At 38.6% G+C, this 18,364-nt stretch overlaps 1 protein-coding gene across 1 annotated transcript in view; it reads right to left on the reverse strand.

Annotated features, from left to right (window-relative positions):
• Positions 1–18,364, reverse strand: part of DSTN (destrin, actin depolymerizing factor) — a 37,145-nt gene that overhangs the window by 4,677 nt on the left and 14,104 nt on the right. The window contains exon 2 of the mRNA XM_044748264.2: positions 2,034–2,341. Within this exon, the coding sequence (XP_044604199.2) occupies positions 2,034–2,341 (308 nt within the window). The remainder of the gene's footprint in view (positions 1–2,033; positions 2,342–18,364) is intronic.

Consider the following 18,364-nt stretch of genomic DNA (forward strand, 5'->3'; position numbering starts at 1 on the left):
ACTGCTCATCTACAAATGCATTATTTATTTCCCATTATACTACCAAACCTCAGGCCTGCCTCTACTCCATGCTACCAAGGAACCAAAGGGTAAATGGAGTGTGGCACTTAATGATTCCACTTAGCTGCAATACTTCCAGGACGTCCAACAGTCATTAACACCGTGGGCTGGCATGACCTCACCTAGCCTACTCTCCCACAGGAGGCGGAGAATCTATTCTTGGGAACCAAGAAAAAGGCAGTCTCTGTCTCTCAGATGTTTATTCCTCCCAATTCGAAGTTCTAAGGAGGGAGACAAAGCCATGACAATAACGTGAGGTCTGGCAGATGCTTGAGCTGCAAAGTTAACTTTTCTTTTGCAAAATAGGCAGGGACAGGAAAAGCATTAGCTGTTCTGATTTTACATTAACCAGATTTTTAAAACATTAAGTAAGAGCCCTTCCCTGGGCCCTAAACAGAGCCCGTTAAGGACAACTCCTATATAATAAGGTTTACCTTTTCTTAAAAAAAGTAATAGTGTGGGACCGGCCCGGTGGCGCAGCAGTTAAGTGTGCACATTCCGCTTTGGCAGCCCGGGGTTCGCCAGTTTGGATCCCAGGTGCGGACATGGCACCACTTGGCACGCCATGCTGTGGCAGGCATCCCACATATAAAGTAGAGGAAGATGGGCATGGATGTTAGCTCAGGGCCAGTCTTCCTCAGCAAAAAGCGGAGGATTGGCAGCAGTTAGCTCAGGGGTGACCTTCCTCAAAAAAAAAAGAGCACAAAACAAAACATTGCACTAACACTGAATTTCCTTTTACTTTTACTTTCCAAATGTTCTTTAATAAGGATTTGCACAGTAAGCTGCCCCAATACATGCTCCCTGACCTCCATATTTGCATTCCTTACAGCATCTTGGTTTAATCAAGTGTAACAAGGGCTTGCGGAAATGGAACTGAGGTGTGGTCTAGAGTTACATTCCTTGAAACCAGAATTCTTTTGACTTCCTAGCCCCACATCCAAAAGCTGTTGGTGGCACACAGCTAAGAGCTAAGCCCCTCCTTGCCTTGCTCTAGCTCAGGCCAAAGTATCAAGAGGACCCTCACCTCCCCCAAATCAGAGGCTGTTACCAATTGCCCTTCCTCTTAGAAGCTAGAGAATATTCTCACTATGTAAGATTTCCATGTGAAGGAATATAGTATAATAGTATAATACAATTAAATGAGGGAATAGGTATGACTTTTAACTCAAGCTTAATCTCAAATATTAACTTATTTGAAAAGATGAGAATAACTAATTTAAACAGCCTTTCAAGAAAAGGCCATGTAACTCACTTTATAGCACTTTTACTACTTAGAGCAATGCTGTCCAATAGAGCTTTCTTGCAATGATGGAAAGAAATGTTCTACATCTGTGTTACGCAATAAGGTAGCTACTAATCACATTTGGCTACTGAGCATGCGAAATGTGGTAATTAAACTAAGAAACTAAATTTTAAATTTTATTTAATTTTAATTATTTTAATAGCCACAAACGGCTAGTGCCTACCCTACTGGACAGTGTGAACGCAGAACAGATTACAGTTGAGGCAATGATAGTACTGACTTCAAAAGTAACGAACCACAGAGAAGGACGGGTGTTTAAAAAGGAGGCTGGCTCCCAGCGTGGCATGGGCGGAGGACTTTGCTAAAGTAAACTTTCTTCTCAGTATTATAGGAAGAATTCTTAGAGAAATTCTGACTTCTAAGGAGTGAGTTCAGAGGATGCACAGAAGTCTACCTCCTGCCTATTCTCCCACCAAAAAAATCAACTATTGAAAGTTATGTTCTTTGAAGTACTCAAAGAGTGGCTAAAATTTAGTTTTGGTCCCACAAACATCAGTCCCGATAAGATCTTATGAAACCTTGTAAATAAAAATTAAATAACAATGACTGGAGATAGCCTGACTTAAAATTACTTTTGTCCCAGGAACTGGTTCTCCAAGTGCTAAGCTAACAATAGGAAATTAACTCTTCAGTTTCACTGAGGCTCAACATTTCTAGTGATGCTTACCACAAAAAAAACATCAACTCCTCTTTTCTGGATTCCTTGGTTTCAAAGCTTGCATCATACAAAGCATAGCGACAATCTTTTTCAGGAAGCATTCCCACAAAATGCTTGAAAGGATCGGTTATGGTTACACCAACATCTCCAACCAAGATCTCTTTGCCTTCTTCTACAATGATGCACTTTTTGTCTGCACTGAGACAAAAAATAACAGCCTTCTTTCTTTTCTTGATTTCTTCGGGTGTGGAGCACTTCCGAACTTTCATGTCATAAAAAATGCGACATACTTCATCAGCAACTTGCACTCCTGAGGCCTACAATGAGAAAAAAAATCAGAAAGAGGCCTACAACTTTTATCATGCCAAATATAAAATAATATGTGTTAACTTTTGGCTATAGACTAGCAAAGACTTAAAATTTTTAAGGTATACTTGAAAACTAGAAAATCTGAGCTGCAATCACTAACTTCAGTCACTGAATTTTTTAGAAGATTACATACATAAGCCATTCATCACTGTTACGTGGGAGTAAGGAAAGCTACACAGCCCCTCGTACCATAAAATCTGGAAAGAAGTGCTTCCCGAGGTGCTGGATTATCATCTTCTTACAGAAAGGTTGTTCAGAGCCCTAACTGGGGGTAGTCATCTCCCCAGTTAACTGGGTATTAATAATACCCAATATTCTTTTCATAATGCATTACAGACGGTCAGAGTGGCAGGGTTGGGAAAATTCCATCCCTACAACATTTCTTTCTCTAACAGAAGAATAATTAAAAGGTCTTTGTTTTACTCACATTTCAAAATTATGTAATTTTCAGCAACATATTAGTCACATGCCTTTAGTATTTCACTTATAAATCCTCCTAGTTTTAAATTAAGAATAGAATAAATAAGATTGCTAACAGAATAGATCTTAATTGTTCCCATCACAAAAAAGAAATGATCATTATGTGACATGACGGAGGTGTTAGCTAATGCCACAGTGGTGATCATACTGCAATATATAAACGTATCAAACCAATGCCTTGTACACCTTCAACTCACACAACGTCGTATGTCAATTATATCTCAATTTTAAAAAAGAATAAATAAGAAAATGTTTACTACAATAACAAAGAGGATAGCTTAATCTGAGACTGCACTGACCAGAAAAGTAAACCTTTTACCACATCATATTTGCTATTCTGAGACAAGGAAGCAGTTACACAGGTCTTGATAGCAAAAGATCTAAAACCAGTTTTTATTCTTTTCAACTTCTTTAAGGAATGTGTTGTTTATATTAACTTTACTCATATGCAAATTTTTCTATGCTTCTTTAACTACTCTCGTTTGCATGTTAGCTTTTCTAAAGCAAGAATTATAAACCTAATAGAATTTAAATATGAAACAATGCAAAAATATCAATGATACCCAAAATTAATATCAAGTAATTTGGTTAAGAAATAAAAATGCATGTAAGATGAAAAGATAACCCACACACTGGAAGAAAATACTTGCAAATCATATATCCAATGAGGAACTTGTATCCAGAATATATAAAGAACCCTTATAACTCAACAATAGAAAAGACAAATAACCCAATTTAAAAATGTGCAAAGGATTTGAATAGACTTTTCTCCAAAGAAGATTTATAACTGGCCAATAAGCACTTGAAAAATGCTCAGTATTATTAGTCATTCATTAGGGAAGTACAGATCAAAACCACAATGAGATACTACTTCACACCCACTAGGATGGCTCTAACAAAAAAGACAACAGGAACATATGTTGGTGAGGGGGTTAAGAAAATATAACCCTTATACATTGCTGATATAATTGTAAAACAGAGCAGCTACTTCAACAGCCTGCCAGTTCCTCAAAAGGTTAAACATGGAGTTAATGTCTAGCAACACCACTCCTAGGTATATACACAAGAGAAACAAAAACGTATGTTCATACAAAAACTTGTACATAAAAGTTCATAGTAGCATTATTCACAATAGCCAGAAAGTAAAAAGAACTCAAATGTCTATCAACTGATGAATGGATAAACAAAATGTGGTATATCCATACAATGGAGTATTATTCAGCCATAAAAAAAAATGAGGTACTGATACCTGCTATAACACAGTGCTAAATGAAAGCAGCCAGACATGAAAGGCCATATACTGCACGAGTCTCTTCCTATGAAATGTTCAAATAGGTAAATCTAAACAGGATTCACAGACAAGAAGTAGATTTAGTGGTTGCCAGGTGCTAAGGAGAGAGGGGAATGGGGAAGTGACTACTAATAAGCCTGAGGTTTCTTTGTGAAGTGATGAAATGTTCTGGAATTTGACAGTGGTGATGGATTCACAACTCTGTGAATGTAGTGGAAACCAATGAATTGTACTTTACGGTATGTGAATTACATCTCAATAAAGCTGTTACTTAAAAATGCATGTAAGGATTCGGGGGGTTAAAATACACTAAGATTGTAGCATTTACTTAATATTAAGGTAACTGGGCCACAATCATCTCATTCAATAAACGAGCTCTAATATACACTCCAATCCCATCTAATTTAATCCGCATTTAATCACAATCCACTTCAATCCTATCTAATCTAACTCATATTTTGTTTATAAATGAACATTTCACTCTAAATTAACAAAGTTGTAAATACAGAAAATTAAGACTAGAAAACTACCTTAAAAGCTATACAACCTTATCACCTTTCTACTTTTAAAAAGCACTCTTCTTGGTGCCAGCCCGGTGGCATGGTGGTTACGTTCACACACCACTTCAATGGCGCAGGGTTCGCAGTTTCAGACCCCAGGCGTGGACCTACACATCACTCATCAAGCCATGCTGAGGAGGCATCCCACATACAAAATAGAGGAAGACTGGCACCGACATTAGCTCAGAAACAATATTTCTAAAGCAAAAAGAGGAAGATTGGCAACAGGGGCCAGTCTTCCTCAGCAGCAAAAAACACAAACAAAAACAAAAAAAAACCACAAGCACTCTTCTTAAACCTTCTTTTACTGCTTTAGAAGTAGTATTGTTCTGCTCTTCACAGTTCATCTCTGTTAAGCAAGTTAATCTTTATTTTGTTTTGAACAGAGATGAATAAAATTTTCAAAGTAACAAAAATTAATGAAGAACTAGAAACAGACTCCAATTCCTCTAACTCCCTAGTCCGTAATGTTGATTTGTAAGTCACATTTGACCAACCCATCTGTAAAAGCACGAAGGTCACATTTGAAGCCTTATAGCCAACCAATTGATATTTGAATCTATCTATCAAGATAAGATCTAAGAGAAGTATCTCAAACAACACTTTAAATTCTGACTTGGAAATTAATCAAATTAATCATGTAGCAGTAATTGAAAATAGAAAGTCAATGTGTATTCTGCAATTATAATGCAACTAATCTTAGCCAAATCTAGCCAGAACTTACAGGCACCTTAAAAGCTTCAGTAAGGAGGAGTTTGGGCTACTATCAAAAAAAGAGGTCTATGAAGGTTTCTGATGAGGGGAAAACTAAAGACACTTGTGCTTGAGGAAATAAACACTGAAGACTACGAAGGAGAAGCCGGCAAACACACTGGAAGCAGGAAGATCACTTTTGAGGCAATTACAAACATTCAGAGGAGAAAGCTCTGAACTACAACAGTGGGGCTGAAAACAAAAAACAAACCCAAGGACATTCCAAAGTAGAACCAATAGAGCTGAATGAAAGATGAAGCAGCAGCATCAAAGACGACCTAGGATTCTCTAGACTGTGACCAGAAAGACTGTGAGGTATAAACAGAAGGGAGACGACGGGTACAGTGTGACATGTTAATTTTGAAGACTGTGACATGACACCCAGGCGGAGATGACCAGTCAGGAACTGGAAATATGAGCACGGATCTAATAAGAAGGCTGAGCCTAAAAGATATTTTGGACTATAATCAATACCATGGTGGTATCAACACTAAGCAGCAAAAAAGAAGTCAAGAAGACTAAGAAGAAATGATCAGAAAGCTAAGAAGAAAAAGCAAGAACGGAGGGGAAAAAAGCATCCTAGAAGCCAAGGGAGAATATTTTGAGGAGGGAGGTCATCAATATTAAAAACTTCAAAGTTTGAGAACGACTGCAACCACATCACTGGGATTGGCAACTGGGCCTCTGAGCACTTCAGGAGCCTGGAAGAGGCAGGCAGAAGTCCAGGGCATGGGCTGCAGAGCCACAGGGAATTGAGGAGGTAAAGACAGAAAATACAGGATGGTTAATGGCAAAGAGAAAACAGAAGATTGAGTGCTAACTTTACAGAAGTTGTCTTACAACTGGGGAAATTTGACCATACTAAATGTTTAGAAGCTTGAAGGAAAACCAAAAACATAAAAAAAAAAAAGTAATACTGAGTACTTACTATTGTCAGACACTTCTAAATCACAAGAATCCTATGAGATAGCTACTATTATTATTTGCATTTTACAGATGGGGAAATTGAGGCATAGAAAGATTAAATAACTTGGCCAGGGTCACCGAGAAACTGACAGTAGAACTGAGATTTGAACTCAGGCAATCTGGCTCCAGAGGGTAGTCTTAACCACTCATAATAAAGAGTCAGAACTCTAAAGAGACGGGGCACGATGGGGGAGTTAGTCTTAAAAGAGGATACACATTTTTTCCTCTAAAATAGGAAGAGGGTGGAAGTAAGAAACCTGCTAAAAATTGTGCTTGAAAGGCTCCATTTTCTCTGTGAAGTATAAGCCAGAGGGAGTAGGGCAGAGGTTTGAGGGCACATGAGATAAAGATTTAGAATAGTTGTGATGGAGAGTTCCAAAGGAAATCACCGAAAGATAAGCTCTGAGGCCGTCTAAAGATTCAGCTGAGGTCAAAGAGGGCGATGGCAGAGCAATCTGGCAGAAAGCAGATGCTGAGGGCAGTGAAGGTGGAAAGGAAGGACTCTGCATTCTCCCTAGGAGATTTTATCCAAGCTCCAGGTTTCAATCATCTCATCCAAATGACTCACACAGTGTTCAGTCTTTGGCTTTTCTGAGCTCCCAGCCTTTACACCCAATTTCCCATCTGACATCTCTAGCTGGATGTGTCAAAGGGCTCTGACGCTCAGCATGTCAAAGTCTCCTTCTAGTCAGTCTTCCTTTATCAGGACACATGCCATCCTAGTTCCATAAGCCCCAAACCTAAGAGACACCCTCAACAATTCCTTCTCCCTCACCTCACTTCACTCTTTGGACTTTCATATTTTTTCCCCAAGATAATCATTTCTCTCAATCTCTGCTGCCACTCCCCGCCCAAGTTACCACTGCTTCTTATGTGAACTGTTACGACCTCCCAAGTGGTTCAGGGGAGAGAGGTCAGGAGATATGTGCACTACACTGTTTCCTCTGTCTGGGCACACAGGAAGACTACATTCCCCAGGTTTCTTTGCAAGTTCAGTTGGGGACATATGACTGAGTTCTGCTCAGCAAGAGCTCGGCACAGTGATATAAACCACTTCCAGGTCCAGGTCTTTAAAAGTGATCTTCAAACTCTGTCTTCTCCTGCCAAGATGACCTTGGCAGACACACTTCAAGATAGAAGAGGGCTGCTCAACACCGCTGGCCTCCGCATGATAGAGATAAATCTTTACTGTGTTAAGCCACTGAGATTTGGGGTTTGTTACTGCAGTTGTTCAAATACAACAGAACACCCACACCCACTGCGAATCCCCTGTACTCTCCAAGTTATTCTCCACATTGCAGCCAGGGATCTGAAAGACAAATCCGATCTCCATGCGTAAAACACTTCATTGGCTTTCCATTGATCTGAGGGTAAAAACAATAATGTTTTAATATGTCTGATCTGGCCCTAGCCACCTCTCTAGCCTTATCTTATGCTACACACACTCTGCATTTTCACTCTTCAGACCTCAGATCAATTCCCACCTTGCAAAAAAGTTGTCTGGGTCAAAACCACTATCACATGCTTGCATGAGATCATGTATCTACCCTATAGCACTTATCACAATTTTAATGTTCTCTAAGATTATTTAATTAATGACCATCTCCCCAAATAGGATGTAGCTTCCTTAAGACTGTAAGTTCCTTGAGAGACTGTCTATCTTGTTCACTATTGTGTTCCTCTGAGGAAATCAAAGATGAATCAGACCCCCGAAGGAAGTTTATTTGAATAATGGAGAAGACAAAGACAGGAGACATAAAGCTTCAATACTTGGTAAAACTGTCATTATTCCTTGATAAACTCCAACGGCAGGGAGTTTAAAGAAGGCAGGGTTTAAACGGGGGATGCAGGTAGGTAGGGAAGGTTTCACATGTAAGCACTCCAAAATAAGGGGACTGAAAGAAGGATGATAGTTCCTCACAAAAAGAACTCGGCACATACAATATGAGAGGAGGAAATTGAGACGTGGACCGGGTTCAAATGGAAGAGGCCACAAACAGCAGGTTCAGGAGTTTGGAGACACTGGATCTTCTTTTTTTTTTTTCTTTTTGAGGAAGATTAGCCCTGAGCTAACATCTGCTGCCAATCCTCCTCTTTTTGCTGAGGATGACTGGCCCTGAGCTAACATTCGTGCCCATCTTCCTCTACTTTATATACAGGACGCCTGACACAGCATGGCTTGATGAGCAGTGTGTAGGTCCACACCTGGGAACCGAACCGGTGAACCCCAGGCTGCAGAAGCAGAACGTGCAAACTTAACCGCTGTGCCACTGGGCCGGCACCTACACTGGATATTTTTAAAGTAAGGTGGGGGCCAGCCCCGTGGCCAAGTGGTTAAGTTTGCACGCTCCGCTTCGGTGGCCCAAGGTTTCGCCAGTTCGAATCCTGGGTGCGGGCACAGCACCACTCATCAAGCCATGCTGAGATGGCATCCCACATGCCACAACTAGAAGGACCCACAGCTAAAAATACACAACTATGTACCAGGGGGCTTTGAGGAGAAAAAGGAAAAAAATAAAATCTTAAAAAGAAAAAAAAAAGTAAGGTGACGAGCTAAAGGCTAATTCAGTAAGCAATGCAAGAGATGATCAAGGCTTCACTAGGGAGTGGGTACAGCACAAAGAGGAGGGCTGTGGGCCGACGCTGCACTGTACAAACAACTGTACTTGAAAACCATTGGCTGGGAGAAGGACGGCGGAAAGGAAAGTGTTTCTAAACACAGAAGAAAGTGTTCGGAGGTTGGTTAACGTTGCCAAGTGCTCATACTCTCTCATCTTTCCACTGTGGTGGCTTTAGAGGCTTTGATGTTAAAGAAGTATGGTTCTTTATGACTGGTAACATTATAATACCAAATTTTGCCTGCGAAAATAATCAAAATATCTACGAGGTAAAGTGTATATCAGATTCAAATGTAATGAATAAATATGCTTAAAATTTGTTATACCTTGATTTAGTTAGTATGTCCTTGAAATAGCACTGTATGGAAGATTACACAACTGGCCCCAAGATTCTTGATAATGATTTTTATAAACTAAAAGTAAACCCATGAGGGCAGACTGAGAAAACAGGGAATACAGCTCCTACAGCCTGGTCCGACACTGGTAGCTCTTTTACCTTACATATTTCTGGGGGATATAAATTTCTGGGGGATATAAACTGGAAAGCTAGGGATAGAAAGAAGACAAAATAATCCTTGAGTAACTACAGTTTATTCATGTTTCAGAGGCTGAAAGAAAACAACTTGAAGTTAAAGCACCAGAATTATGACAGCAACAGTTCCATCCAAACTTCTCCACTAACTATTTGTGTCACTTTGGTCATGTCAGTTAACATCTCTGAAGTAAATGAGTTCCTTCAACTAATTTATTTAGGGGAGTGCACTAAATCAGTGATTACCAAACTTTAAAGTACACAGGAATCACTTGCGGATCTTGCTAAAATGCGGATTTTGCAGATTCTGATTCAGACTATCTGGGTAGGGACTGAGATTCTGCATTTCCAATAAGCTCCAGGCGAATATCACTGAAATGTAGTTCTAGAATTTCAAGAAACGTAATAAAATCTTAGTTCACTGCTATTTTATTTCGTTGCCTACAGGTTTAATTTTTATAATGAAGCAGTAGTGAAAAGAGTACGTTATAAAAACAGGCCCAAAGTGAAAGCATTTTTTGTGCCATGGAACTCTCGTGAAGCCTATGGGTCCTTTCTCAAAATGATGTTTCAAAAAACACAGAGCATCACAAAAGAAGCCAATTATATTGAAATATAGTTCATCTACAATGATGGTTAGGAATTCTTGTGAGAGTTATTAATTTCAGTGGATTTGTTATCACAAAGAGACATTAAGGTGAATTTCAAAACAAAAACGGCTGTAACATTGATATACAGAATCATTTGTTCTTTACACTATGCTTTACCTAATAGAAAAGATCTTCTCCCATCAGCCTCATTTTCCAGTATTTCTCTAAAATGTAGGATTACTATTAACTGCTCAGCTGTCAAGAAATCTAAGGTTTATTTTTAAAAACAAAATCATATTCAGTTTTGCTTTTAAATTTATTTTTAAAAAGTTATTTATATTCAATTACAAAGTTTTAACACAGACCATTAAAGGATACTCTGAACATAGCACCAAAATTCGCTGCACAGTTGGGAAGGGAAATCTTTGAGAGCAAAAATAGATTGCTATTACAAGAGCTTTGTGATTACCTTAAAAAGATATGTTATCCACAACTTGAGTTTCTCTGTGTTCTGTCCCAGTGACCACTGGAGAATAACAGTTGCTCTTGGAACTCCACCCCCATGTCAAAGTAGTTGCTTTTAAATAATCCCTGCACTGTATTTTATCTCACCTGACTCCCCATTTTTAACTTGCTCATGAAGCATAATGGATCTCAAACCTGTCTGAGCCTCCTCTGCAGAGCTTTTGTGAAACACTGATGCAGAGATTAAATGAATACATCTGAGGCACCGCCTTTATTCTCAAGATTTACTCAGTGTATGCTTCTTTAAATAAAGTCACTACTCAGAAACAGAGGGTTTGGGAGTAAACGCTACAGAGAATATGTAACACTGGGTATTTTAAAGTGGCAAATGACAGAACACAATTAAAACATCAATTTTCTCAATTCTGGTGTAAGGGTGGTAATCTTTGAAAGGAGCATCAAGTTTCTGATTCAGTTTTTTAAACAATGGAACCAGTCCAAAAACTAAATGTAATGACTTACAGCAGTTCATCCGTAAACCAAAATATCAGAAACAATGGTCTATTTCTATACTATTAGCTCAAGTAGGATACCTAACTTTGGCTTCATAATTAATGCCAACTACACTTTACCTAATACTCACTGGAGAAAACAGGAATGAAAGCTATTTTCCTACCTCAGAAAATTGTTAATTTTTTAAAATTATTTTTCTAAGTTAAGAGAGTCAGAAACATTTCAGAGAAGCATACTGCATAGCAGAAAAATACAATTTCAAATTTATAAACCCTAGCAGGAAACAGGCATTAGTTAGTTCCTTTATCAACCTACTAACACACAATGTAAATGCTAATCAAAGGAGTTGGGGAGTTTAAAAATGGCTTCTCCATTCTCGTTTATTTACACCAAGCCTCACACAAGAGCCAAATGAAACAGAAAAATGACTTGACTACAAAGTATTTGGTCTTTCGGCTACAACTGATGCCTCCAAGCAATAATGTTGAGACAACAAATGAGAGCGACAAGTGCTCCAGGCACGTTTCTACACAGAAATGTTACGTGCCCCACAGACAGGTCCTGTGTTAAGATGGGAGGCTGAAGATGTACATCTAATTTATCTCCATACCAAAACACCAATGAAAGCACAAAAAGGGGATTGAAAAAAAAGAACATAAACCCACAAGGACAAGAACAGAAGAAATACCGATATTCGACCAAGGAAGAAGGAGTGAAATTAGTTTGAAATGCACTTAGGTCCCTAGATTGCCCTCCTGAACTGCCCCGTGCCACCACTCCCATATCCCTGGAATTCTGGAGTTCATTCTCTGGAAAGGGTAAACAATAGGTCTTTCTGGCTTAGTCATCATACTGAAAACAGGAAAATAGGTGACCATATGTTAAGCAAATACTAGCACACACACTGCTCTACCACCACCTTGAAGTCTGACCGTGAATTACTAAATCCTTAGTCCCACTGTTCTGAGAGCCATGCTATCCAACAGAACGTTCTGTGTTGATGCCAACATTCTATGTCTAGACTGTCCAATATGGTACCTCCTGCCACACGTGGGTAATGAGCACATGACATGTGGCTAATGCAAGTGAGGAACTAAATTTTTATCTTATTTTAAATAATTTAACATAAAACAATAAAATTAACTCAATACTAAAATAGTATGTTTAGGGTTAACAAATTTATAAAATATACCGCATAGTTTTCTGTCTTGGAAAAACAGTATATTATTTAGCTTTATGGATGACTTGTGTCATCAGGAACATGCATTACTATACTTTGCAGTGACAGAACAATTCCTCCAAGGGCAAGGATTTCACTTCCAGTTTACTAATTATGGTCAAGCATTTCTGGGGCCAAAGATGCAATCTTGGGGGGAAATTCAGATAGACTTTTTGTCTGTTTGGAAATATCCTGAGTGTTAATTTGAAGAGCCAAAACCACCAAAATGAAGAATAGTCATAAAGCTTCAGACAAGAAGGCTTAACTTTAAGCACAGATTTGAATTCTTACAGATGGCATAACAAAAAATGTCTTCACTCCTTCAGGAAAAAAACCTTGGATAGCGGGAAAGATGTGAAATTATGAATTTAAAATACAAGGTTTAATCAAAACATGGTACTGGTACAAACACAGGTGCACAGATCAATGGAACAATATTGAAAGCCCAGAAATAAAACCACACATCTACAGACAGCTAATCTTCGACAAAGGAGCTGAGGGCATACAATGGAGAAAAGAAAGTCTTCAACAAATGGTGCTGGGAAAACTGGACAGTCACATATAAAAGAATGAAAATCGACCATTCTTTTTCACCATTCGCCAAAATAAACTCAAAATGGATCAAAGACCTAAAGCTGAGACCTGAAACCATAAGGCTTCTAGAAGAAAATGTAGGCAGTACACTCTTTGACATCAGATTAAAAAGACCTTTTCGGACACCATGTCTTCTCAGACAAGGGAAACAATAGAAAGAATAAACAAACGGGACTTCATCAGACTAAAGAGCTTCCTCAAGGTAAGGGAAAACAGGATTGAAACAAAAAAACAAAGCACTAACTGGGAAAAAATATTTGCAAGTCATACATCTGACAAAGGCTTAATATCCATTATATATAAAGAATTCACACAACTCAACAACAAAAAATCAAACAACCCGAGCAAAAAATGGGCAGGAGACATGAACAGACATTTCTCCAAAGAAGATACATGGATAGCCAATAGGCACATGTAAAGATGTTTATCATCACTGTGCATCAGGGAAATGCAAATCAGAACTACACTAAGATACCATCTTACACCCATTAGAATGACAAAAATAACTAAAACAAATACTAACAAATATTGGAGAGGTAGTGGAGAAAAAGGAACCCTCATACACTGCTGGTGGGAATGCAAACTGGTGCAGCCACTATGGAAAACAGTACGGAGATTCCTCAAAAAATTAAAAATAGAACTACCATACGATCCAGCTATCCCACTACTGGGTATCTATCCAAAGAGCTTGAAGTCAGCAATTCCAAAAGTCCCATGCACCCCAATGTTCACTGCAGCATTATTCACAATAGCCAAGACGTGGAAGCAACCTAAGTGCCCATCAACAGATGATTGGATAAAGAAGATGTGGTACATATATACAATGGAATACTACTCGGCCATAAAAAAGAACAAAATCGTCCCGTTTGCAACAACATGGATGGACCTTGAGGGAATTATGTTAAGTGAAATAAGCCAGATAGAGAAGGACAATCTCTGTGTGACTCCACTCATATGAGGAATTTAAACATGTGGACAAAGAACAGATTAGTGGCTACCAGGGGAAAGGTGGGGTGGGGGGTGGGCACAAAGGGTGAAGGGTGCACCTACAACATGACTGACAGACAATAATGTACAAGTGAAATTTCACAAGATTGTAACCTATCCATTAACTCAATAAAAAATAAATAAAAAGACAATTTCAAAAAAAATCTGATAGTTACATATTAGAAATTAAAAGACAAATCCCAATATTTAGCAATTAATTCATTTTAAAACAAATCTATGTGTTAATATAAATAACATGTTTTATGAAAAATAATTGTTTTCTGAAAAAAATTCATGAGAAGGGTGGGATTGTTTTACATTTTTTTTTTTCCCTAAAGATTGGCACCTGAGCTAAAAACTGTTGCCAATTTTTTTTTTCCCTGCTTTCTCTCCCCAAATCCCACCCCCCACACCCCCCACACCCCCACCCCACACCGGTACACAGTTGTATATCTTAGTTGCAGGTCCTTCTAGTTGTGGCATGTGGGACGCTGCCTCAACGTGGCCTGATGAGCGGTGCCATGTCCACACCCAGGATCCGAACCGGTGAAACCCTGAGCCACTGCAGCGGAGTGCATGAAGTTAACCACTCAGCCATGGGCCAGCCCCTGTTTTACATTTTTGAAATCTCTTTAATGTCTGGCTTAATAGAAGACAGCTGTGGTCTTATATCTGTTTCTGCATTCAATGTGTTATTTCGATTGAAGATCAAAACATAGATATGCAGATGGAAAAGGCAAGAATACTTTAATGACCTTTCAGACAACTGTGGACATTCCTCTCTGATACTACACGAAAACTCAACAAGCAGTAGGTTTATTAAAGGTTAGTTGAAATATGAAATCTGAAACTACATGGATGAATTTTTTGGACTCTTATTACATTAAAATCCATTGGGCTATCTTTCAAAAAAATAAAATAAATAAAATAAAATACAAGGTTTCTATAATAGCAATAAAGATAACTTTATTTTACCTAATATTACACAGGGCTGTTCCAGAACTTTATAATTAACTGGGAATATGTTTTTAAAATAAATTTATAAAGTCAGATACTGATTTTTTTTAATTTGCTGTGTTCCCCCTCTCATAAACAGAATTTGGAACATTTAACCTAACTAAAGTGCCTGGGAACAGTACTATTCAGTTAATGAAGACTTATTACTAACCAGAAAACCTGGTTAGAGCTTCTTAAACTCCTTTTAGTTACCAATATGGTCAATTTTATTTATTTATTTATTTTTTGAGGAAGACTAGCCCTGAGCTAACATCTGCTGCCAATCCTCCTCTTTTTGCTCAGGAAGACTGGCCCTGAGTGAACATCCGTGCCAATCTTTCTCTACTTTATACGTGGGACACCTGCCAAAGCATGGCTTGACTAGCAGTGCCATGTCCGCACCTGGGATCTGAACCACCAAACTCCGGGCCGCTGAAGCAGAACATGCAAACTGAACCGCTGTGCCACCAGGCCGGCCCCCAATGTAGTCACTTTTTTTCTTTTTTTGAGGAAGATAGCCCTGAGCTAACATCTGCTGCCAATCCTCCTCTTTTTGCTGAGCAAGACTGGCCCTGAGCTAATATCCATGCCCGTCTTCCTCCACTTTATATGTGGGATGCCTACCACAGCATGACTTGACAAGCCGTGCCATGTCCACACCCGGGATCCGAACCGGCAAACCCAAGGCCACCAAAGCGGAATGTGCAAACTTAGCCACTGCGCCAAGGGGCCGGCCCACAATGTGGTCAATTTTAAATGAAGCTTTTGGGTAATGGAAGGCTGTGGATAAAAGAAATCCAGACAGCTTAAAACTTATATTCGAAACAGTAATAGCTATCTGTTCTCTGACAACCAGAACTATGAATTAAAAAACCATATTGACATTTGACGTTAATCTATCTCTTCTTTCTTCCTGTGACTATTAAACGGTTGAACAGAAGAGACATGCAAAAGCGAAAAGGATGACAGAATGCTAACAGTCCTCTTTAACAGTTAAGATTCAATGACACTACCTCTCACCATTCCCTTACTTTTCCTCCCCGCCAAAAAAAAAAACTAGATAGAAAAATGGGAAGGAAAAAACCCCAGCAACCGAGGGATAGTAAGCACTGGCAAATACTCCTCGCTTTCAAGTTTCCAAGTTCCTTCAAGATAAAATCCATGCCATGTCAAGCCCTCTCCCCCAACCTCCTTTCTCACTTCTCCCTATCACGTACCCCTTAGTCCAGTCATGTACAACTCTTCGTGATTCCCTGCATACACCACGTTCTCTTGTGATGCTTCACCTTCCTCCCCTACACCTGGTTAAGTCCTTCAGGGCTCAGCTCAGACATCACCTCCCTTGGGAAGGCAACTCTTACTTGGCCTCTCTATCACCACCTCTAATATAAGTTACGTGATCCTTCTATGTAATAACACAGAATACAATTATTTCTATCTATTACCGTGATTAACTGTCTATTCGTCTGATTCTCTCATTAGACTGTGATCCTTAAGTGCAAGAACTCTTTTTTTTCAACCCTAGTCTACCTAAGAACTATGATCTACTTAACCAGGTTTTGAAAAAGGATTACCCCTTAAAATTTTTGTGAAATGTACTGTTGCTTTCGACATGTTTTTTTTCTATTCTTTATGGTACAATTCTTCAGTTTACACCAAGGAAATCTTCTATCTCAACACTTTAGGGTTTTCAGAAAAAAACAAAGCAAAAAAAACTTCTAAGCAATTTTTATTGATTTCCCTTGGAATGTTTTGGTCCTGATGAGATCTGCTATAATTGTCTCTTACTAAAGATAGAGAACTTCGGTCCTCTGAAATACTGTGCGTAAATTTATAATGATTCTACTTTGTTTTTTAGATTCCTTATAACTGATTGACAAGAAAAAACCTATAAAGATGGAAAATTTTACACTATTTGATTTTATAAGGGAAAACTCACTGCATATCACATCATGGAAGCATGAACGTCCTCATGATGATGATAAAATTGAAAGACTTTTTCTTATGCTATAATTGATATATAACATTATATTAGTTTCAGGTGTACAACATAATGATTCAATATTTGTATATATTGTAAAATGATCACCACTAAAAGATGAGAACTTTTAAGATTTACTCTTGGCAACTTTCAAATATACAAAACAGTAATATTAACTATAGTCACCATGCTGTACATTACATCTCCCACGACTTATTTATTTTATAACTGGAAGTTTGTACCTTTTGACCTCCTTCACCCATTTCATCCATCCTCCACCCCCCACCTCTGGCAACCACCAATCTGTTCTCTGTATCTACAAGTTCTGGGAGATTTTTTGGTTTTGTTTTGTTTCGTTTTTTAGATTCCACGTATGAGTGAGATCATACAGTATGTGTCTTTCTCTGTCTGACTTATTTCACTTAGCATAATGCGCTCAAGATCCATGTTGTCGCAAATGGTAAATTTTCCTTCTTTTTTATGAATGAATAATATTCCATTGTATATATATGCCACATTTTCTTTATCCATTCATCCATCCATGGACACTGAGGGTGCTTCCATGTCTTGGCTATTGTGAATAATGTTGCGATGAACATGGGGTGCCTATATCTTCTTGAGTGTTTTCACTTCCTTCAGATTAATACCCAGAAGTGGAGCTGCTGGATCATATGGTAGTTCTATTTTTAATTTTTTGAGGGACCTCCATACTATTTTCCATAATGGCTGCACCAATTTCCCAGCAACAGCGCACAAGAGTTCCCTTTTCTCCACATTCTCACCAACACTCATTTCTCGTCTTTTTCATAATAGCCATTCTAATGCATATATGGTCAATTAATTTACAATAAAGAAGCCACGAGTATACAATGGGGAAAGGACAGTCTGCTCAACAAATGGTGTTGGGAAAACTGGACAGCCACATGCAAAAGAATGCACCACTACCCATTGGACCACTGGACCACTATCTCACACCATACACAGAAATTAACTGAAAATGGATTAAAGACTTGAACGTAAGATCTGAAACCATAAAACTCCTAGAACACAGGTACACTCCTTGACATAGATCTTGGTGACGATTTTTTGAGTCTGACACCAAAAGCAAAGGCAACAAAAAAGCAAAAACAAACAAGGGGGAGTATATCAAATTAAAACACTTCTGCACAGCAAAGGAAACCATCAACAAAACTAAAAGGCAACCTACTGAAAGGGAGAAATTATTTGCCAATCACATCTGATAAGGGGCTAATATCTAAAATATATAAAGAACTCATACAACTCAATAGCAAAAAAAAAAATCCAATTACAAAACAGGCAGAGGATCTGAATACACATTTTTCCAAAGATATAAAGATGGCTAACAGGGACATGAAAAGGTGCTCAACATCAGTAATCATCAGGGAAATGCAAATCAAAACCTTAA

The sequence above is a fragment of the Equus asinus genome, chromosome 15 (genome assembly GCF_041296235.1).
Source record: "Equus asinus isolate D_3611 breed Donkey chromosome 15, EquAss-T2T_v2, whole genome shotgun sequence".
Taxonomy (NCBI): domain Eukaryota; kingdom Metazoa; phylum Chordata; class Mammalia; order Perissodactyla; family Equidae; genus Equus; species Equus asinus.